The sequence below is a fragment of the Eretmochelys imbricata genome, chromosome 3 (assembly GCF_965152235.1).
Source record: "Eretmochelys imbricata isolate rEreImb1 chromosome 3, rEreImb1.hap1, whole genome shotgun sequence".
NCBI lineage: Eukaryota > Metazoa > Chordata > Testudines > Cheloniidae > Eretmochelys > Eretmochelys imbricata.
Genome location: NC_135574.1, coordinates 49,750,090 through 49,776,671, shown reverse-complemented (window position 1 = coordinate 49,776,671; position 26,582 = coordinate 49,750,090). Strand labels below are relative to the sequence as shown.

At 37.7% G+C, this 26,582-nt stretch overlaps 1 protein-coding gene across 2 annotated transcripts in view; it reads left to right on the top strand.

Moving 5' to 3' along the window:
- KHDRBS2 (KH RNA binding domain containing, signal transduction associated 2) overlaps positions 1 to 26,582 on the top strand; it is a 573,690-nt gene that overhangs the window by 108,203 nt on the left and 438,905 nt on the right. For both annotated transcript variants that reach the window (XM_077811602.1, XM_077811603.1), the window contains exon 2: positions 16,139 to 16,266. In XM_077811602.1, coding sequence (XP_077667728.1) covers positions 16,139 to 16,266 — 128 coding nt within the window. The remainder of the gene's footprint in view (positions 1 to 16,138; positions 16,267 to 26,582) is intronic.

Here is a 26,582-nt window from a genome sequence, read left to right as displayed (position 1 = left end):
TTCAGAAACTGTGTAGGACAATGCATGGAAAGTGAGTTCCTGAAAGTATTCAGGAGTAAGAAAATGCAAATTCTCATCTATGAAGCCAGCCTTTTAAAGCTATGTCGTGGGCACAGAATATGATTACTTGCTCCTGGAAACTCCAGTTCAAAGACCTCTGAACTATATCGAGGCTGCTCCATTAAATTTTCATGTAGGCTTATTCTGAGCTGAGGCTATTATGGACTTGTGACCACAGAAGAGACCCCTTTATGGGGTTTTAAGGATTAATCACCTACCAGAACCCATGTTGTTGTTACGGTGATCTCTGATAAGCTGATAATGAACATTTATGCAGATTCTTGTTTAATGTTTTCTCTGTATTGCTTTTACCTTAAGAATAAAATAGGCTTTCTTAGAAGGAGCTATGTGGTAACTTATAACTGTAGCAATTACATGGCGTACCATCTCTGAGGAGAGAAGTGAAGCAGGTCTGCTTAGACAGACTGCCTTTTTTGCTGGGAATGATGCAGTCAAGGCAGGGAACTGGTCAGCCTATCAAGAGGGAGAGAGACACAGGTGTCCACCCAAGAAAGGCAATGTCTGGGGAGCCAGAAGCCTGACAGTGGGTGCCCTTGCTGGACATAGAGGGGAGATTTGCTTTGAACTGTGGCACATACGAGCTAGTTGCCAAAAGAGGCAGCCCCCTATCAGAATCTAGAGAGAGCACCCTGTTAAGAATCTCAGCACTCTCCTCCACTTTCCAGCATCTGGGAAAGAGTACTGGGTATCTCACCAGAGCACTGCCTATGGGCTTTACTGGTGTCACCCTCTCAATCCCTGATCTTTCATACCTACCAATGTAATGGCTAGTAGGTGTATGCCTCTGGCAAGGAGAGGTCTAGTAAATTTTGCAAGCCCTGTATTTCTATTTCTTTATATGTGCAGATGCAAAACATCTTCCAGAACTTTTTTCTGCAAAAAAGTTTCCCTTTGTGCTAGAAGCATACAAAACATACCAAAATCCAGATAGAACTAAACAGAACTGAAAGTATTATGTCCTGTAAAGTAGATCTTATAAATCATAATGTATAAGATATGCAACATTAGTATTTTCACTACAGCCTAATCCAGCCAGTCACTTAAGCTTGTGATTAAGTGCCTTGCTGGATGGACCTTAAGGTGGTGGATGCTAGAGAAATCCCAGTTGATAATTAACTTCTTTCTCTCAGTCATCAGAATCAAAGTTGTCCAAGGCTAGAGAAAACTGGGGAGACATTTCCACAAAAGAAATGCACTTTAAAATGGCTTATTGTATTTGTGTGTTTTTCCTTTCTTTTTGTTCTGGACTCAATCAGTAAATCTCTATATCCTACAACTCACTTTTCCTGACTGATATCCTTGTCAGATAAAAGAAATATTGAATCAAATATAATAAATATTAGCAGCTTTCAAATTTGCCTTTCACCTAACTGGCAGCATATTCATAAGGCTTTCTAAGATGCTGTAGGGGATTTGTTCATTAAAGTCCAACTGGCTAGCAAACAGCACACTACCAGTTCTGCCAATACAACAGTTGTGATATCGAGCCTCCATTGTGGTCCATACAGACTGTCTCCCCAGTAAGGGATATGTATGATTTCAAAGACACTTTATAAGAATGTCAGTCTCTAAAATTTTACCTGTGGCTTTCTTTCTCCCTTTGGAAAAAAATCATGAAAGGCATATTTAATGTATGATATAATTTCTCTGACTTTTTAATATCAATATTCTCCCAAAAGCAATGAAGATTATTAATATATTTTAGCTAGCATTACTTTAAATCCTTGACTAAATCAAGGTTTGTATTTTACTGGGTCACCACTCCCACTTGCCATCAATTCCAAATCTTTTCTATATGTTTCACACTCTTGTGCTGGCATCAAATAACTGTTGTCATTCTTAACTAGGAGACAAAGGTCCCATCAATGTCTTTCACTTATCCATTGGCTGGCTAGCTTAATCATAAAGTCCCCATATTTCATGTGGTCATATTTAGTGTAGACCTATTATTGCATGGAGTATTTCATTTTGAAACTTATTGGCAAATTTATCCCCAGGAAGCATAGTCTCTGAGCTGGTGCTAATATTTTTAAATGTAGGAAGAATAGATCTTTCTACTTGCAACCCTCAATAGCTATTTAAAACTATTATTATTATTATTATCCCTAGATCCTGTTTAATCTACCACTGATCTAACTATGAATTGACATCACAGACTCACAGCTCCAGTTATATTATAATTTGAAGGTAATATAGCTTCTTGGTCCCAACACCAAGGGAATCTATTGATGTTAACACCGTGACATTCAATTTCTTATTAGAATGATTTTTTTGGTAAAAATTAAAATATTAACATGTAGATGCATGTCTAGTTTTGTGTTTATGGAGACGCACAGAAAAATTCTGATTCATGAGGCTGAGGAATGAAGTATTTATCCCCTGCTTTCTCTTATTTTCTACCTCTAATAGAGATACTTTGCTTCCTTAACAAGCCTGTCCAGCATTTACTGAATTTGGAATTCAAATATCCTTCAGGGTGTTTGTATCTTCCCTATTTGATGTCATTATTTTTTGTTGGTGCTTTCTTTTTCTTTTAATTTTATTTTAATTTAATTTTATTTTAATTATCTTGGATTTGGAGCTCTTTAAATAATGTATTGGATTTTGTTTGATTTCCAAACAATGGCAAAAACATTGTCCTTATGGTTTTGCAATATTGCTATGGGTAGTAATTGAATGACGTTTGAAATTCCTCAAGTGAGCCATACACTATTTATTCAGAGATTCTAGCCAGCCTTTCCTTTCTGCTGTTTCCTAGAGAACAGGCTTATTTCCATTAGAAGTCTAATTGGTTTTAAGGACAGTCTTGTCAGGGCCATTTGCTTCTATCATATAACTCAGCATCATTTTTTTTTCTGTGTGAAAGAATCAGCTAATATATAGTTCTCACCACAATAAGTATATCCAGTAACCAAGCAATGAAACACAACCTGTGTTTTTCCCTATTTCTATCCTTTTTGTGCAGCTGGAGTGAAATCCAGGATTTTCCACAGGTTTTACAGGTTTATGGTCTAGGATGAGGATAGATTACACAAATGTGACACTTGGGCGGCAGGCTCTGTTTTGAACTTGAAAGGTCGTATGTTTTTTACTGACAAACTAAGGGCCAGATTACACCACCCTTAGTCATGTTTAATCAGTAGAGCCACTTGTAGTGTAAGTCACTACTCAGTGTGAGTCTGGCGAAGTCCATCCATTAGTCTTTTTCTTCTGAAGTTAATGTCAAATACATAACAATGTGCTGTTAAATTGTAACAGTCACCCTAAGGAACACTTTTCTTACACTGAGTCATTTGGCTTTTCTAATTATTTTCTAATTCTGCGTCACATACAAAGCTATTTGGTTTGTTTTTTCAGGTTTATTATTGTGTATTTTATAATAGATTTTATACATTCTAGTCTTATAATATCAAGCAAATTTTAGTTCTTGTCTTGGAACTGGAATGTTGGAACTGTTTACAACTTTTCTACATCTATGTAAATAAGTGTGTATTCTAAATTTCTCTACAGATACAAAAATTATGTTACATCATGTTACTTTTTATTGTACACTGTGTATCCTGGTACGCTTGAGAAAGCAACATGCAGTGATGAATGACTTATTTATAATTAACTTATTAGAATATCAATTAACTTATTTTGTATGAAATGAAGGATCCTGGAACTATTTGGAATAGTTTGCATGTTTTAATAATCATCACTATGGATACGTGGAAATGTCCTTATGCAGTATTAATAATTATTTTTAATATTTATTTATCATTATTATATTAGTTATTGCTGACCGTGCCCGCAATTTTGCAGTTGAATCTGCATGGGCAGATGCTGAATCTGCATGGGCAGCCTCCACAGAGCTCTACTGGTCAGTGAGAAAGTACATTGGCACATGGGACTACTTGCATAGAGTCAATTGCAGAATTTGGGCCAATGCACTCAGCACTGTGCAAGATCAAAAGATAAAATCAGTCTCTGGTGTTAAGAGATTACAGTGTAAAAGATGGACAGGATGCACCAGACTTCTAAAAACAAACAAACAGAAAATCCCACCAGAATTCTGCAATCATGTATTCCACGTCCGAGCTTTTGGATGCTGAGTTCTTTTTAAAATCTATCTCCAAAAAGATACGAGAGAATAACTTGGATGTTTTTATATATTTTAATGGATTATAATCATTATGAATTCTCTGTTTTTGCACAAATGAGATATAGTTTCATCACAAATAGTTGCCATAGGTCCTTACTATTTTTTTTAATCAGAGCCTTCAATTCCAGTCTTTACTGAAGTCTTATTGTGTATCATCTCTTTAACATGTGGCAAATTTAATCTGTGTTTTCTTGGATGCTGTGATCTTTCAGTTCTGATGGCATTGAACCAGAATTATGCATACATTTTGTCTACTCCTGTCATAAATATAAAGGGAAGGGTAACCACCTTTCTGTATACAGAACTATAAAATCCCTCCTGGCTAGAGGCAAAACCCTTTCACCTGTAAAGGGTTAAGAAGCTAAGATAACCTTGTTGGCACCTGACCAAAGTGACCAATGAGGAGACAAGATACTTTCAAAGATGGGGGGGCGGGGGCAAAGGGTTCTCTCTGTCTGTGTGATGCTTTTGCCGGTAACAGATCAGGAATGCTCTTCAGAACTCCTGTAAAAAGTTAGTAAGCAATCTAGCTAGAAATGCGTTAGATTTCCTTTTGTTAAATGGCTGGTAAAATAGGTTGTGCTGAATGGAATGTATATTCCTGTTTTTGTGTCTTTTTGTAACTTAAGGTTTTGCCCAGAGGGATTCTCTATGTTTTTGAATCTGATTACCCTGTAAGGTATTTACCATCCTGATTTTACAGAGGTGATTCTTTTACTTTTTCTTTAATTAAAATTCTTCTTTTAAGAACCTGATTGCTTTTTCATTGTTGTTAAGATCCAAGGGTTTGGGTCTGTGTTCACCTATGCAAACTGGTGAGGATTTTTATCAAGCCTTCCCCAGGAAAGCGGGTGTAGGGTTTGAGGGGATATTTTGGTAGGAAGACGTCTCCAAGTGGGCTCTTTCCCTGTTCTTTGTTTAACATGCTTGGTGGTTGCAGCATAGGATTCAAGGACAAGGCAAAGTTTGTACCTTGTGGAAGTTTTTAACCTAAGCTGGTAAGAATAAGCTTAGTGGGCCTTTCATGCAGGTCCCCACATCTGTACCCTAAAGTTCAGAGTGGGGAAGGAACCTTGACAACTCCAGATTGGATTATTGTGATGTACTCTCTGTGGAGTTACACTTGAAGATTACTACTGAGAAACTGCATCTAGTGTAGAATGCAGTGGAACACCTGCACGCAGGAGTCCATTTGCAGAGAGCACACAAAACCTCAGCTTCACAGTTTGCACCAGTGTCCAGCTCATTTCTGGGTGTAACTCAAGGTGTAGCTTTTCACCTATAAAGCTTCAATATGGCTTGGGACTTTGCTGCATGAGAAATTACATCTATCTTCTGGTTATACTGTGACAGTTGAAACCTGTGGACTTGCACAAGCTCGTAGTCCAATGATTTAAAGTGGAGGAGGTTGTGGGCAATGTTTTTTCAGTCATGGGCCCTTTACTCTGGATCTTACTTCCCCACAGATAAGATCCCAGATATATCAACTTCCTGAATATCCTGAAAGGCCTACCTATGCATTAAATAGGGCTATCAAGCAATTAAAAATAATTGTGATTAATTGCATGATTAATTGCACGGTTAATGAAAAACAGAATACCATTTATTTAAATATTTTGGATGTTTTCTTCATTTTCAGATATATTGATTTCAGTTACTACACAGAATACGAAGTGTACAGTGCTCACCTTATATTATTTTTGATTACAAATTTTTGCACAGTAAAAAACAAAATAAATAGTATTTTTTCAATTTACCTAATACAAATAATGTACTGCAATCTCTTTATCAGGAAAGTTGAACTTACAAACGTAGAATTATGTGCAAAAAATAACTGCATTCAAAAATAAAACAATGTAAAACTTTAGAGCCTATAAGTCCACTCCATCCTACTTCTTGTTCAGCCAATCACTCAGACAAACAAGTTTGTTTACATTTGCAGGGGATAACGCTGCCTGCTTCTTGTTTACAATATCACCTGAAAGTGAGAACAGGCGTTCACATGGCACTGTTGTAGCTGGTGTTGCAAGATAATTATGTGCCAGATGCTCTAAAGATTCATATGTCCCTTCATGCTTCAACCACTGTTCTAGACTCCTAGAGGACGTGTCTATGCTGATAATGGGTTCTGCTCGATAACCATCTAAAGCAGTGTGGACCAACGTATATTTATTTTCATCATCTGATGCCACCAGCAAAAGGTTGATTTTCTTTTTGGGGGGTTCAGTTCTAAAGTTTCCTCATTGGAGTGTTGCTCTTTTAAGACTTCTGAAAGCATGCTCCACACTTCGTCCCTCTCAGATTTTGGAAGGTACTTCAGATTCTTAAACCGTGGGTTGAGTGCTGTAGTTATCTTTAGAAATCTCACATTGGTACCTTCTTTTGTCAGATCTGAAGTGAAAGTGTTCTTAAAATGAACAGCATGTGCTGGATCATCATCCGAGATTGCTGTAATATGAAATATATGGCAGAATTTGTATAAAACAAAGCAGAAGAGATACAATTCTCCCCCAAGGAGTTCAGTCACAAATTTAATTAACACATTATTTTTTTAATGAGTGTCATCAGCATGGAAGCATGTCCTCTGGAATCGTGGCCGAAACCTGAAGGGGCATTCAAATGTTTAGTATATCTGGCAGGTAAATATCTTGCAATGCCGGCTACAAAAGTGCCATGTAAACATGTGTTCTCACTTTCAGGTGACATTGTAAATAAGAAGCGGGCAGCATTACGTCCTGTAAATGTAAACAAATTTCTTTGTCTTAGTGATTGGCTGAACAAGAAGTAGGACTGAGTGGACTTGTAGGCTCTAAAGTTTTACATATATTTTGGTTTTGAGTGCAATTAAATAACAAAAAAAAATTACTTGTGTAAGTTGCACTTTCACTATAAAGTGATTGTACTTCAGTACTTGTGAGAGGTAAATTGAAAAATACTATTTCTTTGTTTATCATTTTACAGTGCAAATATTTGTAATAAAAATAGTAATATAAAGTGAGCACTGTACCCTTTGTATTCTGTGTTGTAATTGAAATCAGTATATTTGAAAATGTAGAAAAATATCCACAAATATTTAATAAATTGCAGTTGGTATTTTATTGTTTAACAGTGTGATTAAAAGTGTGATTAATTGTGATTAATTTTTTAATTGCTATTAATTTTTTAAGTTAACTGCGATTAATCGACAGCCCTAGTATTAAGGCTTTCTTCCTGAGGGATTAGTGGCAGGTGCTTGGTTATTGTTGGATTGTTCTTTTTTTGTTTCTGTTTAAGAGGACAGAGTTGGATTCTTCTGTAGACTTTGAGTAAACAATTATTGGTTTCAATTACTGTACATGCGCTAAGAATATATATTGATTCAAGCACTTTACAGCTCTTCATACAAATACATTTATGTATCACCCCTCTTTTCCCACAATACTGTACCCTTGCTCCAAAGTGTCATTTAAGTTGATCATGGCATTGACATACCTCCTTCAAATGTGTGTGAGATTTTACCTGTCTGGGAATACTGTTTAATTCTGAATCCCACGGACCAGGTCTTTTCTCACCTTGGAACCCCCTCATGCATGAAGAGTGTAGCACAAATAGCATTAGCTGTCTTGGTGTCATCTTCCCCTTTGGAGTGAAGAAGATCCTGGAGTTGCTCAAGCCCTGGTCCTCTACCCTGACTTCTTGTATAATGCTTAGCAGTTAAGACTAAAAGAAAAGGAGTACTTGTGGCACCTTAGAGACTAACCAATTTATTTGAGCATAAGCTTTCGTGAGCTACAGCTCACTTCATCGGAGCTGTAGCTCACGAAAGCTTATGCTCAAATAAATTGGTTAGTCTCTAAGGTGCCACAAGTACTCCTTTTCTTTTTGCGAATACAGACTAACACGGCTGTTACTCTAAAAGCCGGTAAGACTGGTAGTCACACTTCTAATTCAGTTGTATCCCTCTGGTCACAGAGTTTCATCTCCTTTCCCGCCTCGCTCTTTGTTCTCATTGCTCGGACTCACAATCAGACACTCTCTCTTGCTCTCTCTCTCATATGATTCCAGCTTGTGGAAGGGTGTGTGGGGTAGCAGATGCATGTCACTGTTGGGTTGGTGGATTCAGCCATTGACAGATTTGCCAGGGATTGTGGCTGGTTGTACTGGCCCAGTAACTCCTTCTAGCTCCGACTGGCTGTCCAGATTTGATTTTTTGGGTTAATCCATCATTTGGGTCCTATTGGTTCTTTTTTCTCTCTTGATAGGTTCCCTGTTCAGGGATTCCAGGCAATCAGTTTACTTTCATTTGCCCAGTTGTTGATATTGGAGCTGTTTAGTGTTTGCTTTCAACCCACGAATTATTGGGAGCTACATTTACAATTTAAGCTGTAAAGACTTTGGGGGCAGGAAATCCACCTTTATCTACCATGCACACTGATGGTGCTATATGTAATAGTAATAACAATGTCATTAATAAAAGAGAATCTTCAGTGATATGGCAAAGTCATTACACAAAAGTACTTATAAACAGTATCACACTCACTCTCTTCTCATTCAAATACTTTCACCCAAACACTTCCACTCACCTAAAAGTTATGTATGTAGGGCACCAAACATATGTCTCCTAACACTAGATACACATTGCTAGGTACATGCAAGAGATAGCGGATATAATTCACAGATGAAATGAAAATTTCTCCCAATTGGAAATAGAACATTCTTGAAAATAGTTAAATTGAGCAAATTGTGTTTTTTTAATGAAGACATGCCACCACTTGCAATGTCATATAATAAACTGAAAAGCTAGCTCCCCAAGAAGAAGCTAGGTAAGTGCTGGCATAATTCCTGTAAATGGGAAGCAAATGGTGACAGATTAAGGAGGTGTTTGTAGATTCCATGTTATGGTAGGTTGGACAGGCTGACAAGAAGAACATTATTTTTTGATGAGTTTTGACATGATTCTACGTATAGCAAGGGGATGTTTTTACTGTGGGGTGCCGAATTTTAATAGAAAAACCTATATTCATGACACAAGTTTTGTAATACATGTCAAGTACAGTGAAGTGAACTATAATTAACATAATTTTATTGGCATTGTAAAAGTAAAGAAGATAGTTTATAAAGAACAAAAGCCACTCTCTCTTTCTGGTGTGCTTTTTCCCACCCTGCAATAGATCAGGCAGACAAAGGATGAAGGTAATTTTCCTCCCCTGTGAAATTCATAGGAGACACTGGGGCACTGTAGAATATATGAGAAAGCAAGAAGATATAATATACATTATACATACATTTTTATATATATATATATATATATATATATATATAACATTATATAGTTCTCTTACACTTTTCTTCTGTACAATACAATACACATTCATCTTATCTCTCTTAATTGGAAGAGAGCATACACATCACAGTCACACCAGGGGTCAGGTCAAAACCAGAGAAGAGTTGTTCAGTTAGAGAAATCCCTTACATTTTAGAAATATTTTTGACCAAAGAGAAATTTTATATATATATATATATATATATATATATATATAATATATAATTTCTCTTTTGAAAAAATATGTCTTCCAAAATGTAAGAGATTTCTCTAACCCAACAACTCTTCTTTGGTTTTGACCTGACCCCTTGTGTGACTGTGATGTGTGTGCTCTCTTCCAATTAAGAGAGATAAGATGAATGTGTATTGTACAGAAGGAAAGTGCAAGAGAACTATATGTGTTGCTGATGAAAGGCAAGAATGAAGTGTTCTTGAGGATTGAGAGGTACTATAGGAGGTAACTGAATGGCAATCTGCCTTCTTGCTTTAATTCAGTTAACTTGGAGGAAAAGTGGGTGGAAAATGTGTGAAGTTTTCCTCAAGAGCTGCTTTCTTTCCTGTTTTCCCCTTTCTTGTAGGATCATTGTTGGTGAAAATGTTCCACTGGATTTCTTGTTTTTCTTCTTGTTGAATCAATGCTGATGCTCATTGACCTGCCCTCTTAACTATTCTCAAATCCCATAGTATCTCTGGCCTTTAGCAAAAACAAAACATCTAATGGTTGTATTGAAAAAAAAGAAATACTGTTTTAAAAACTAAAGTTGTTGAGTGTATTTTCATAATGTATGTTGCACTGAGGGTGGGTTTTCTGTTGTTGATAGGGTTAGATAGGGAATGTGCATTATGGAGGGAGGCTTTGTTGTTGTTTTTTTAAAGTGAATGAGCATATAAGATTGTGCTGCTCACTTCCCTCATGTTTACATTATATCTTAGTTTCATCATGAATGTATTGTATCTACTCTGAGAACTGGCACATCTTCCCCTTCCTTATTCTAATTCCAGAACTCTTTGGATGTTTTAGTAGCCCTCTAGTGTCAAGCAGTTGCTCAGAAAAGGTCTGATCCAAAGCCAGTTGAAATCAATGGGAGTCTCTCCATTGACTTCAGCAGTTTTTGGATCTTGACCTAAGGGCCTATGCATCATCTAAATCCTACTTAAACCATAAGTGGTACATAAGCTTTATGCTGGCCATCTACTTGTGGCTAAATTTCACTATAAGGGAAGGAGGTTTCACCGCCAGCCCTAAGGTCTAGTATCAGAGACTTGCCTGCCATGAAGAATTGAGGACCCAAACCTAATCACTGGAACAGCAGCATAATCAGCCCTGTAGTGATGGGGCAGAGTGTAAGTGCATCCCTTTGAGCTCTGTGGCTGGACCAAGGGAAAGCATAATAAGCAGCAGTGCGATCTCACGCCTGTCAGTTGGTGGGTCATGAAGTGGGTCCTTTGAAGGTGTGGTGGATTAAAGAGAACTGTGGAATTTCACAAGATGTTCTGATAAACTGCTAAGATAAGGATGTGGGTATGGGGAGAAATGTTCTTTTTTAAGCAATTGTTCAAATTCGCACACTACTGAAATACAGTGAACAGAAAAAGTCCTTTCTATACCAAATGGTGTGTATGGTTTTCTGTGGAAGAGCCATATACTGTAAACCAAAATATGTCAGGATTCACTTAATACCTGCTCAATGGAAAAAGGAAAGCCATATCTATAACTGTTAAGTTAAAAAAAACCCACTTCTTATATTTTACATTTTTTACTTTTTACAGACCTAGGGTTGAAATCCAGGTACCACTGAAGTGAATGGGAGTTTTGCCATTACCTTCAGAGGGACCAGGATTTTACCCTGGTGCTGATCACTGCAATAAAGCAAAGACACATTATCAGTGATTAAGGAAATAGCTAATTTTTGCTAATTGCAGTGTGTTTCGAAGGTCCTAATGATGACAAGAATTTTTGAGCCATGTCCCCATGGCAGGAAGTGTATCAGAAAAACAAGGTCAAATTTTTCACTCACTTTTATCTCTGTAAATCTGGATTGATGACTCCATTTAAATTGCTAGAGTCACTTATGATTTTCACTAGTGTACTGTCACAGAGATCAGATTTTGGGGAAGTTTTTTGCTGAAAATTGGCATTATTGATCCTATTGTTGGTAGCAGCAATTTTGATGTAAAATGATATTATTTTTGGCACCAGTGGTAGGCAATACAGTTCAGTAAATGGTATCTACTCTTGCACTGGTTTAATAGTTAGTATCTGCACTTTAAGAATGTTTAATGTTGGTCCAATGAAATAAATCTAACTGGTTAACCTATATTTCAGCAAGATTGCAATTGGTTTAACTGTACCACCTCTGAGTAAAATGTCCACTGCCAGCAGTAGGGGACAAAATAAACTTGTTTAGTGAAACTGATTATTTTCAAAAACATTTTGCAGTTCATAGAGGGTGAGGAATGCTTCTCAGTATGTGCATGTTCATACTCATGCACTAAAGAAAATGGGTGCAGCAATTTTTTAAAAACATATTCTAAAAGAGAGACTACTTGCTATGATTATAGTGAGGAGTTTTCAGAGGAAACGGGGTTAATGGGACTTGTCGATGTTCATCTCCTCTGAAAATCATGTAGCTTGAGTGCCTAAATTTAAACACTCAGATTTAAAAATATTGCCCCATGTCACTTGCCAAAGGCTACATTTTACTGTTTATGAAATAATAATTTTCCTTTAATTACCACACAGGGATATTGTGAGAATAACTTAGTTAATGTTAAAGCCTCAGTTCAGGAAATCATCCCTATTCAAGACAGCCCTTAGCTTGTCCTTAAGTCCCATTAAAGTCAAAATTAAAGTTAAGTATATGCTTAAGTGCCTTCCTAAATTGGGGTTGAAAAAACTACTTTGAAGACTAAAAGTGCTACTGTAAACCACCATCAACCTCAGCCTGAACCAGTCCACACAAGAGATTTACTTCCTGGACACTACGGTGCTAATAAGCGATGATCACATAAACACCACCCTATACCGGAAACCTACTGACCGCTATTCCTACCTGCATGTCTCCAGCTTTCATCCAGACCACACCACACGATCCATTGTCTACAGCCAAGCTCTACAATACAACCGCATTTGCTCCAACCCCTCAGACAGAGACAAAGACCTACAAGATCTCTATCAAGCATTCTTACAACTACAATACCCACCTGCTGAAGTGAAGAAACAGATTGACAGAGCCAAAAGAGTACCCAGAAGTCACCTACTACAGGACAAGCCCAACAAATAAAATAACAGAACGCCACTAGCCATCACCTTCAGCCCCCATCTAAAACCTCTCCAATGCATCATCAAGGATCTACAACCTATCCTGAAGGACGACCCATCACTCTCACAGGTCTTGGGAGACAGGCCAGTCCTTGCTTACAGACAGCCCCCCAAGCTGAAGCAAATACTCACCAGCAACCACACAACACACAACAGAACCATTAACCCAGGAACCTATCCTTGCAACAAAGCCCGTTGCCAACTGTGTCCACATATCTATTCAGAGGACACCATCATAGGGCCTAATCACATCAGCCACACTATCAGAGGCTTGTTCACCTGCACATCTACCAATGTGATATATGCCATCATGTGCCAGCAATGCCCCTCTGCCATGTACATTGGTCAAACTGGACATTCTCTACGTAAAAGAATAAATGGACACAAATCAGACGTCAAGAATTATAACATTCAAAAACCAGTTGGAGAACACTTCAATCTCTCCGGTCACTCAATTACAGACCTAAAAGTGGCAATTCGTGAACAAAAAAATTTCAAAAACAGATTCCAACGAGAGACTGCTAATTTGGAATTAATTTGCAAACTGGATACCATTAACTTAGGCTTGAATAGAGACTGGGAGTGGATGGGTCATTATACAAAGTAAAACTATTTCCCCATGTTTATACCCCCCCCCCCCGAACTGTTCCTCAGACGTTCTTGTTAACTGCTGGAAATGGCCCTCCTTGATTATCACTACAAAAGGTTTTCTTTCCCCCCCCTCCCCTGCTGGTAATAGCTCACCTTAAGTGATCACTCTGGTTACAGTGTGTATGGTAACAGTGTGTATGGTATGTTTCATGTTCTCTATGTATATAAATCTCCCCACTGTATTTTCTACTGAATGCATCCGATGAAGTGAGCTGTAGCTCACGAAAGCTCATGCTCAAATAAATTTGTTAGTCTCTAAGGTATCACAAGTACTCCTTTTCTTTTTATAGATTCATTGTTTTTTTAGAGATGGGTTAGACATGTCAGTCCATCTTCCCTGCTGGTTCAAATTACCCATGTTGCACATTTACATTTGCTTTGCCCAGTCTCATTTGTATATCCATAGTGACAGGCTTTTCCCCACTTTCCTTAGATAATATTTCACAGTCTAATCATTCTCCCTGCCAGGAAACGTCTCCAGGTTCGCAGTCTAAATAGTCCCTTTGTTAATTTGATCCCATTACTCCTATTTATGACTCTGTGCACCACTCTAAATAATGCCTCTCCCTTCCTGCTGTTTAGTCATCTTAATCAACTTCCAAACAAGCTATATGTTTTCTTAACCCCCTAGGGAGTGTGTCCATTTTTCTGGTAATGAAAATCCACAAATTGAACATTCCCTGTATGGCTGCATTAGAACTATGTATGAGAATACCTATTTACTGTAGAATGCACTGGCTATTTTTGCTGCCATATATGTGTAAACTCATGCCTAATTAACTGTCCACTATCACTCATACTATTTCAGCCATGTTTCTTTCCTGAGTTCTCCCTCCCATTGAATATTGTGTATCACATTTGTTTCCAAGTATATTAGGCTGCTTTTTTCCAAACTGGAACTCATTTTTGGAACTTATTTTATTTCTTTGAGTATTGATGAGTCAATTTCCTTGTCTTGAATAATATTTGTGTCTCCCTTTCAAATTTAGTATCATCTGAAAAATTAAATTACTCACCGTTTCCTTCCTATTTGAGATCCATTCTATGTCTGTTTTTCTAAGGTGCCTATCAGTGTGACATTTAAGTGCTGATCAATAATGAAGGTTTTAAGTAAGGCTGGACCTAGAGTAGTCAATGTTAAAAGATCAACATTTATCCACAGATACTGAAGATGGTGGTATCTTAAACACTCCTCTGTCCTGGTGCTTACAGAGAAATTGCATATATGTTGCTAATTATTGTTCCCCTTCCACTCATCTCTGGTTATCTGCCTCTGCTTTGTGATTGAAAGCTCCTCAGGATCAGGGACGGCCCCTTCTGGAATCTTTGTTTTGAAAGCACCTATAATATCCTGGGCGCTACACTTAATAACTAGTAATAATGATATTGCTGGAAATATTGAATTTGTAATCATGCCCTCTGATATCACTAAGCTCTATCACTAGACTCAACTCCTCAAAGTGATGTGTTGCTGTTTATCATTAGCCTTTGCTGACAGTGTTACTACCAGTTGTCAATGTACGTGACATTGTTCATAACTAAGTGAATTTGAATAAATTTTGAGGATGATTTTGTGAAACTGTTAAGTGTTTTTTAAATATCATTATTCCCTTGTGTACTGAACTATGTCACCTAACAGCCCTGATCTTAGTTCAGAGAAGATATTATGTAGTGTAACAGTTGATCCTGTCACTTGATTTAATTGTACGTATCAAGTAAATAAAAGGGGCAAATTAGTTAATATCTGCTTAAAAGTAGAATAAGAAGCTTTTTAGTGAAAAAAAAAGTGTTGGTCCTGAACTGCTAACTGCTAACTACTAACTACAGTCCAATAAATAGCTTATTAATCCCAATTTTTCATGAGATCTAAATTAAAAAGCCAACAGGATATTTTATTATTGGCATGATCAGCAGATTAAAACTGTTTGTTTTAACAGTAACCACTGTAAAAAATAAACACAGATGTCTGAATGCACACACACACAAGAAAGTGATCTCATTTGGAAAAGTGACCTGAATTTCATTTATGACCTCCATGAAAATTACGCTTGCATGGAAAATATCAGTAGAGTAATGACAAGATGATTCTTTCATTCTTGAATGCTTTCACTGTATGCTAAACATTGCAAACTGAATCTTACTGACTGTGGCAGGTCTCATTTACAGAGGTCCATCAAGCATAGCCAAAGTGCTTCTCTTCTCAGATTGGGCTGACTAAATGGAATCTTTGGTAAAGGTTTAAGGGTGAGGTTTTCAAAAATGTTCAGCATTGGCCTATTTCTTCCCCCCATTGAAATCAGTAGCGTTCCACCGTCCACATCAGTGGGAGCAGAATTAAACAATGCTGAGTGCTTTTAAACCTCCCTCCCTAAATGCCACTCTTTGTATCAAATCCTAGTTTCACTGGAGTTAATGGTGCAGGATTATAAAAATATGATGTAATTGGACAAAAAACCAACCAGTTGTAAATTGACTTAAGTAAGACCAGACACAACTCAAAATTTACAACTCTTTGGATTTTTGTCGAATTACATCATATTTTTATAAATACAAGAAAAAGTCATATTATGTGTAGTAGAATTTCTGAGGATGACAAATATCACCTCACTGATTGCTTTCTTTTTTTTAAATTTTTCAGAAATTGAAAAATTTCAGGGTTCTGATGGGAAAAAGGAAGATGAAGAAAAGAAATACCTTGATGTCATCAGCAACAAAAACATAAAGCTGTCAGAAAGAGTACTGATCCCTGTCAAACAGTATCCCAAGGTACTGTAACTAATTTAATATAGCGTTAGTGTTTCACCGCAGAGAAGTGGACAAACCATATGCTTAATTATTTTGTTTCTTGACTTTAGAAACACTGTGCAGGGCTTCAGGATATTTAAAGTCAGATGACAGTTTCATTCTTGGATTTTGCTGTAATTAGGCAGTTTGGTCCAAACTGTAACTTGTGGCCTTATTCAAAAGCCATTGAAATCAAAGGAAGTCTTTACATTTGGATCAGGTTCTTAATCAGGAAAAAGTTTCATTGATTTGCCAAAGGAGTTTCTTCTTAGTAAAATCTGCAGTATTTGTCCTAGTTGTTGTATAAACTTAATGACCAAATTGAGAACAGAATATAATTTCACAGCAAGAATATAAAGGCATGGCCAATAATTGTGAAAAGTCAGCTCAAATGCACTTCAGCTTCTTCATTTGTTATACTAATTTAATGGAACAGTCATGGGATAAATACGGGCAGTGACTTTAACAATATACATGCCTTCCTGTAAAATTCATTCAGCTTTGGTCACAGCTTATTCTAATTTAGTAGTTTGGTCTCTTCCCCATTATATGTCATGATAAATGAAAATTTATGTCATGAAAGAGCCCACAATTACCTTATGTTCACCAGAAGTGTAGGTTCTTAAGCTGAAAATGCCTCTCCATAGCTCTGTATAATAAAGAGCCAAGACATGTTGTATTTTTACATAAAAGAAGAGAATGTGATTTTCTTTGTACAGACTTGTATTTTACATAAACAGTTGTTGTAACAGTATTCAACCTGAAATGGTAAACCTCTCAATTTGTCTCTAAAGCATTTTTCTTGTTAATTTATTATCACATGGTATTTGGTTCACCATTAGCCTTGATTACACTCTCAGTTTTTTAGTTTTATACTTTCATCAGTAATAGTAATAAATTACAATGGGTAAAAAGCCTATCAACCAAAAGGAAAGGTGTAAAAAATTGAGATTCAATGATTCAAGATGACATTTACCTCCCGAATAGTGAATATAAAACTGAGATAATGTAATCATCCAAATGGTAAAGACCTTAGAAACGCACACAGTGATATAAAGAATTACTTTCTTGCTTCATAGCCTGAGATAGTTTGCCTAGATTTGTAACATTTTGTATAAATGCTGTAGGTGACCTGAAATTCTTAATAAGAATACAGTAATACTGTATCTTTATAAAAGCTTTTTCTGATATTCTAATTATTCAGAATACTGTTTAATGAGGATAGAAGAATAAAAGACAAACTATTTAATAGATAAATGCAATAATCTATTCAAATATAGTACCGGTGTCTGATTAAATTAACCTTCATTTGCTTTAATTAACTTGTTATGTTAATGAGAAATGTAAATTATAAAATATTTCTGGATGTTTTGAGCAGTCAAACAAATTATCTGTACTGTAGGTAAGGAATTTTTTTCATTAATATAAAATAGACTCTGAAATTTCTGTTATTGATTTCCTGCCGACATTGTCTTCAGAATGTATAGTTCTTAAATCTTCATGTATTTTGCGTCTATCTGTTGTCTTCTTTCTAGAAACATAGGATTTGCCAGTTTGGATCAGACTATTGGTCAGTTTGATCCAGTGCCCTTTCTTTGGTAGTAACCATCATCAGTTACATTTGGGGAAGTGAAAATTTTCCAAATCGTTGCTAGCCAGTTCTGTAGTGCTGTGCATAGAGATTAGCGGATATTTCTTCCTGACACCCAAACTAGAGCTCAGTCTACAAACTGAAACATTAGAATTGATTGCTTAGCAAGAATTTGGAATGCAATCCACAGCAGAAGCCAGGAAGTTTCAAGATTAGGAAGATTCAAGGATTCATTAAATAGGTCAAATATGTAAAAATAAAGTATTAATGAGTTATCATCAAACCAGAGCTAAGTTTGGCAGCCCAGGATTACCTTTTATAAATGTCTGTACTGCTTAAATAGTATGTTAACTCATCAGAGATTCCAACACTATGTTATTCTAGAAAATGTACAATGTGTAAATTGGGCAACAAGGGCATAATTTCATTCATTTATCAGAGCCCTTCATTAGAGTGAAACCTACATTTCTGGGAAGATGGGAAAAGGATATGCCATACAAAAATGTAAATCAAATGGTAATATTATTTGGCAAGATAGATCTGCTTCTTCTATGTGCTGTATTCTACGAGAAAATTATTTTAGTGATCAGCAATCACTGATAAACTATTACAAACTTAAAATTCCTAATGAGCACTGTTGGAGGAGATCTGAAAAGAAGGGGGAGAGCTCTACATGTCTGCTGGGTGTGCAAGGGGGGCACAAAACTTTGGATCAAAACACCTGACCAGATTGTGGGGAAGAAAATACATTGAATGGTACCTAAATATGCCCCAGATATTTAATTACGGCTACCAATCAACAAATCAGGTTTTTGGATGCAATTTGCCCCTGTCAAGGCCTCTGCACTACTGAAGCCCTATTTTATACTGCGTATGGGATCATAAAGTGCTACAACACAGCTCTAGATAAACAGGTTGAGCATCACTATCCAGAGTATAACAGGAATAGACCAGCTAAAGTCAGTTTCAGAAGCAGATGGCTAGAGGTGATTAAAATTAAACTGAACACACAACAGGCTTCTAGTATCTAAACAACTCTTCAAGATGCAGAATGAGTGTTATAAATTTATCTGCACTCATGTGTCTATCATTTGATTCCTGAAGTTGCTGCTTGGAGACAGCAGAAAAAACATCAGAGATCATGATTCGTGATAACTAATATTATTATGTCAGGTAAGGGCACAAACCTATTTTCGTTTAAGCAAGGAAGGATCCTTGAGCCTAAAGTTTCCAACTTAGACAAGCCAGCTGAAAATACTAAAGTGATAGTACGGGGTTTTGAACTTGCAACTTTGTTTAGCTCTGCAACTTAAATGTGTCAAAATGCAAAGAGGTGTGTTTACAAAGATTTTATATTATATTTCAAGTAACATTACATTCTGGAAAGATTTAACTCTTCAACTCTTTCTAAGGAGAAGATGTCAAAATGCCTCTGCTGATAAAGAGTGATGGCCAAAATCAGAGGTGATGTGTTGGGTAGCATCTTGCACTCACCTACTCATAGATCTGATATGTAAGGGAATCTAATTTACTGTAAGGACTTGAAACCAAAATAACTAAATTGGTTGTAATTCAGAACATTAGTTATTTTGTTGCAAGTCTGTGATCGTTGATGCTCTCATTTCAGAACAGAAGTATTCTATTTATGTGTAACTCACAGCACACTGAAATAGAATACTTTTATTCTGAAATTAAAGTATCAACACACAGACTTTCACCAAAATAATTGAAGGTGTGAATTACACCCAGTTTGATTATTTCAATCCCTGTGTAGACAAGGCCTAATTTACACCTTCTCACAACTGTTTCCTAGCTAAATTTAAACAGAAGTCTTTAATTTACATGTTCTTATGTCCTCCTGTTAGCTGCTTTTTCTGCACCACTCCTTTCTTCTAGTCCATAAGCATGGAAGTTAGTATAACTCACAACTCCCTTAGTCTTTTAGGGCTTGTCTTTACTTAAAAGGCTGCAGTAGTGCAGTTGCACTGATTAAATTGCGCCACTGTAGAACTTTAGTGAAGATGCTACCCATGCCGACGGGAGGGCTTCTCCAGTCAGTGTAGATGCTCCACCTCCCCAAGAGATGGTAGCTATGTCAATGGGAGAAGCCCTCCCGTTGACACAGCATTGACTACACTGGGATTAAGGTTGGTTTACTGAATTGCTCAGGGATACAGAAAATCCACACTCCTGAGCAATGTAGTTATACCAACATAAATTGCGAGTGTAGGCCAAGCCTTAGTTTGACTCAGTGGGACAAACTTGGAGCTGATGTGTAAGGGAGGAATGTAAATTACAGATTATGTGAGTTTGAGTTGTAAAGAACCTAAATCCAGCTGTAGTCTATATTAGGATAATTCCAGCCTGATCCCAAACATCTACATCTCAATTTTAAAGCCCTGTAGCCTGAGCTCCATGAGCCTGAGTCAGCTGTGTGTGTTTAATTGCTGTGTAGACATACCCTTAGAGTATGTTAATATAGGAAAGAGCAAAGAGGGATGTTGGGCAACCGAAAGGAATGTAATTGCAAGAGACAATGAAGAATAAGAGGAAAACACGTTTCTTTGCAAAGAAAAAGAAAAGAGAGGCAAGAAAAAGACATAAATAATAATTTATAACACTAGATAAGAACGAGAAAAGAAAAAAAGTGGCATGGAAATAATAGAGGGACAGCCAGGAGTCATGGGAAAATGGAAGGGAAAACAGACAACTTTTAAACTTGTGATTGTCTTACTTAAGTCCTTATATTTTATTGGGAGCTTCCTTGTACCTCAGAAAGTTTTTGGGTTAGACATGGGATGGCTATTTTAAGCATGTATGTTCTATGAGTGTTGCTAGCTACCTATCTACTGTAGGTGAATAACGTGTTGTTCATTTGTTTGCTTGTTACTTTTCTCTGGATTTTACAGTTAAATATTGATTGTTACCTAACTTGTGTGTGCAGCTGTCTCTTGTATCATCACTCACTTTGCCCTTCAAGATATGCCTTCACTTACTGATGTCCTAGGTATAGACTAGTACAGGAGTTAACTTAGTCTGAACCTTGTGAAACCCCATTGGGGTTTAGAGAGCATGGCCCCTTTAAATCTTTTTCCTAAGGGGGGAGGGGGGCAGTGAAAGAAAGGAGGGAAACTCCAGGTGGGGCTATGGAGCCAGGGAGAGAGAGAGAAGGGCTGCAGCCTGCAGGCCCTTGCAAAGTGAAGCAGCAGAGAACCTGCCTGAAGCTGAGGAGAGACAGGGGGCTGATAAGGGACACCCCAGGACAGGAGCCAGGAGGAGCACTGTGCTGGGGGGAATTGCCTGAGAAGGACAGGCCGGAGCTGGACCCAGTATCACAGCTGCCCAGAGCTGCATGGTGCCATGAGTACTGGGGCTTGTGACTCTGCATTGGGAATAAGGAGGGGGGCTGCAGCTAGTTAAGTGGGGAGGTTATCGCTCTGTGTGGCTTTGCAGAGAGTGGCAGAAGAGGCACCTGAGGGGTTTGTTGGGGAAAGTTTACTGGCCCTGAAGACAACCAGGAGCTCCCAAGACTCAGCACTGAACTGGAAATTTGCTCAGGCTTCCTGAACTCTGTGTGCGGACACATTGCTTGGTGTCTGCCCTTTCAGACTGTGCTACCACTAGGCCTGTGGGGCCTTGGTTTGGATGCAACCCTATTCTACTGCTCCCCCTATATTTTCCCTTGTTGTTTTTCTCATCTCATCCTTCTGTAAATAAATATCTCCCTTTGTTATATCCATTGTACTTTCTGTGTGTGTGTGTGTGTGTGTGTGTTCACTCTGGGGGGTTTGGAACAGGTGCCCCTGGGGTGGGAGGGACTTTCCCTGCTGCATTTCTGTGCACACCTTCTCTTGGCCAGAGCTGCCTGCAGAGCATATTGGCCACGAGGGCGCTAACGTTACACTTTTATAAACAGTATGCTATAGATAAATAGAGAGGGGTTTTGTTTGTTTTCGTTTTTTTGTGAAGCCAGCATATAATTTGGTTCATCCAAGGATTTTTTGGCCAAAGAAACCTTGTTAGCGTCCTGCAAGCAAGTGCCATGTTTAAATATGGCTTTGCTTCTGGTGGCACCACTATGTATAGGAAGAACTATAGATGATGTGCTCACTTTCGGAAGTCCAGCCTTGTTCTGCAAATGAGATATACCGCATATGGGGGACAGGTTCTTAGTTTAAAATACTATATACTACAAGAGTGCCCAAAATGAGGCAAGAATGTTGGCAATGCCCCTGATGACATTCCAGGCAATCCCTGTAATGGAGCAACTGTTGTCTCTGGCTCATTCACTTTCAATCTATGTGTACTTCAGTCATTCCTTTCCAGCGATGTCTTATTTCTGGGGCTCATAAAAATATTTCTGAATGGCACATTTTACCTCTCATGGAAGGCAGTACATTACACACAATGGCAAGAATTTATTTTTTAATGGCTAAGGGGAGATTATCCCAAAGTCCCATAACAAGATCTTCATACCCTTCTTCACATCACAGAAATCTTTCAGTCCTATACTATTGATATACCCAGTTGACTTATATGAAACACTTTTTTAACCATTTCAAATAAAGTGCACAGACTATCATTTTTCTTGCCAAGTAATAGTTTCCCTTCTTGAGTGTGTTTAGTTCAATTGAAATAGCGAGTAATACTGTAGATTCCTCAGTCCGTTACTCTTCCCATCTGCAGACACACACACAGCTCACTCTCTTCTTATCGAATGGGTGTTCTCACAAGCTAAGGGGAAGATGCCGTTGGAACCCTTTGTTGTAGCTGTCTACGTTTTTATAAGGTTTGGTAGTTCAGTACCTTCCGCATTTTATTGTTAAAACAGCAGCAGAAGATCAGCAAAGTACACAAGTCTTTTTGTATAGAATACACTGTGGCAAGGCACCCCTTTTCTTCTTACTAGACTTAGTGTTTACCCCTCTGGCAATGGCGGGCCTGGGATAATCAACCCCACTCAGGCAGGGTTTGCCTTTCCTCTTCTCTGCTCCCTTGGTCATATTTTCAGGGTATGCCTGACTGTCAGCCTAAGGGGTGATCCTCCACCAAACAAAAAGGAAACAGTCTCATAAACAAAAACCTGGGGGGTACCTTTTGCTGCCCCCCTCGCTGGGGCAAGGTGTTGCCCGGTTGGTTGCCCTGGGGTGTCAGTCCTTCCCCTAGTAGGCACTCAGGTTTGGCTGTTTCCCCTATTGCAGGGAGAACAGGCTCTCAGCCTGCAACAGCCTATTTCCCTACTTCCGCTAGCTAGCTAGCTAGCTTGCTTGCTTGCTTGCCTGCCTGTCTCCTCCCTTGCTCTCCCCAGAGGAGGGTTTTTAAAAGCCTCATGCAGCCCTTAATTAGATTCACGTATCCCTAATTGGCCTGAAATAATGGTTTATCAGCTTGCAGGAAAAAAGGCCTTTAACATTCTAAGGCTAATATATCTACCTTCCAGGACCCTCTTGCAGCTGTCTGGCCTGACTTTGTCACAACATCAATTCTTTTTTTATTGCACAAATAAGCATCACCAATATATATATACACTGAAAAGACCAGGCGTATTTCATACAATTGACCAAGAGTTCTCAAACTATTTTGTAGTGTAGACCACATTTTATTACAGACATTATCCCTATGGCAATATGTGCATATGTGTAAGGAGAACAAGCGATTAGAGCAGAGATGGACCATATAGTTCTAAGAATGTTTTCCCCTAACTTCCATATGTATGCATTTTCTTCAAATACATCACAAAATCCATTTGCCCATCCATAATCACTCCTTACTTTTTATGCTTTATTTTGAAGAAAGACAAAAACTTCCCTTTTGAAATAACATTAAGTTTATCCTAGTGTGCAATTTTTCTAATTAGTATATTACTGCATCCACTTCATTAAATGAAGCACGTCTCATAAATCTGCTGTGTACATAATGCAGATGTTTTTCCATTTAGTAGCATTTAATTTTTGTTATGTCAATTCCTATTCTCATTTTGCTGTAGCATTCATATAAAAAGTATAGCATTTAAGCCTTGCTTTGTACATGTGCTCCTTTGTACCATAAAAGGTTTGAAAAATTTGGCCAAGTGTATAGTGCACAATATCAACTGCAAGATTGTTCAATTTAGGGGAAGTCCTGGCCCCATTCAAGTGAGTGGGAGTTTTTCCTTTGATTTCAATAAAGCCAGATTTCACCATTGTGTGAAAACTGGATTTGTTCATTGTTTCTGCTTTGTGTAAGCAGTAATTTATAAAATGTGTGAACAAGCTAGGGGAAAATATGTACTACGTATAAATAATTTATTGTCTTTAATATTACATTTATTCTATAAAATGTTGTCATTTTGTATTGAATAATGTTTGTATCTTCTCAGATTTCATAAACTCATACCTTCATGTAAATAACTTTCATGGTCACTCACCAGAGCCACAGAATTTATTCTGAAGGCTGGGGTTTCCTGCCCTTGTTCTGTCACAGAAGCACAACGCCACTCGAGAAGATGGTGATTTTTTTTCTTAGCATCCTCTTCCTTCTATATGTTACTCTCCTGGGAGCCTGACAGCTATCTGTCCAGTTGTCACAGCAACTCTTGCTATGTTAAGCATCTCCAGGTGATTTGTGTGTTAGGAACCCTTTTTAAGCAAGTGAGTGGAGGGAGCAGTAGGCAGTGATTTGTGGGTATGAAAGGATATTAGAATTGCAGAGGAAACCGAGTATGAACTGGCAGTATTGCTGTAACCAGAAACGAAGAGAGGCCCTTGTTGACATGTATGGAAGCAGGAGAGTTTGATATGTCACTCAAGCAAGGAAAAGTTCCCAGGGATTGGATGAAGGTCGATATTTGTTATAAAAGGAAAGCTAAAAGGCTAATTATAGATTGGGGACTTCAACTTTTACCTTTTAAGAAGTGAAAAGATTACATACTTGGAAAAATACTGGAAACTAAGTAATCAATAACGTAGATCAGAAGAATAACTCTTGTCTAGCTAAGCTGATGGTATTTTTTAGAAGAGTAGCTCAAAATGAAAGAGGGGACAATGGTTTGAGCATTGGCCTCCTAAACCCAGGGTTGTGAGTTCAATCCTTGAGGGGGCTATTTAGGAATCTGGGGCAAAAATTGGGGATTGGTCCTGCTTTGAGCAGGGGGCTGGACTAGATGACCTCCTGAGATCCCTTCCAACCCTGATATTTTATGATGTATTTGGTTCCATTGTGCTACATTATAAAGGGGGTGCTGACTAAATTATTTAAGTAAAAGGTTCTTTATCATACACCCAAAAAGGTTTGTACTCCACCAGCTATTGATAGGTAGCAGGAGTCACTAAACTGGCAACTTTTTCACACAGGTCTCATTTTTAGTTTTAGTTTAGTTTTAGTTTAGATTCACAAACTGATGACAGCGATACCAAGTTTTTATCAGTCAGGAAATAGCCCCTCCCCCAAGTTTAATATTTACCCAGAACCATTGGCACAAGTTTCAGCATAAATATTAGAAAAAAACAGTGTTGCCAATGCTTGCAGTTTTATCATAAGTTTTATGATAGCTGATGCTTTTCTTAAAGCCCCAAATCCTGAATTCTTGTGATTACATGAAAAGTTCAGCTTTTATTTTAAAAAAATACCCCCAATGATTGCAAAGAAAAGGCTGATAATATGACCCCTAAAGGCTATTATATCATGGGACAATTGAGAAGATGCATACTGTATTATTTTTAAAAGCTCATGATTGGAGGGGCGGAGGGGCTGGACTCATGACTGTTGAATGCTTGAGGTTGGCGGTACCAAAAAGCATTGGAACTCTATCCCAGGAGGATGTAATGTTTAATACACTAGCTCTTAGGAAGAATTTTGAGGGGAAGGGAAGAGGGGGAGACAGTTGAGTTAAATAACAGGGAGGGTGTTGCCTTACCACTTTTCCCTCTCTTCAGTGTCCTCAGACACTTGATTTTGCTCTTCAAAGTTCCTTGGACACCCTAATTTGTGGGGAAATATTTTTAAAGGAGGTATATGGTTACTGAAATAACCAATAGGAAAAGAGTCCATGATGCAGAGAAAACACAAACAGAGAATCCAGAAGTCTGTCGATTTTAAAAAAAAATCTAAGCTGGTCAGAAAATGCAGATGAATGTGGTATTTCAATAAAAATAGAAATGAAATTTCACAATTAAAGTAACTATATTATTAATTATTATTATTTTATTTTATTACCAGCTCTCTTAGGACCTCATCTTTGACCATTGCATTAATGGTAGCTCTAAAAGTGGTAGTCCACCATCAGGAGTCCAAATGTTAAGACCCGAGATTATCAAATGGCTGGCATGGAACAACCACCTTAGCTCCTTGCTTTCCATGATCAGCTGCAGGTTGAGGGAATTTTGCTCAATGCTTGGAGAATTTAATTAGGCCGTGTTGATTTTAACATTTTTAACAGCATTTCTATTAGAATCAACTCCCATTGTACTAGCCAGCTTCTATGGGGTACTAAAGTATTTTATTCTTTGCAGGTTGCTGTTAGAGACACACTTTCATCAGATTGTTCCTTATTGCAAAGAATGACAATGTCTTCCAGATGAACTTTTAGATCCTTGATTCCCTTTGTTTCATTTTACTATCCAGGGCTATATAAATCTTCAACAGCATAATTAAAAAGACAGACACTAATTAAAAGCCAGTAGCACAAAAGCCGGCCCATAATTGGAGATGTTTTACCTTGACAACAAAA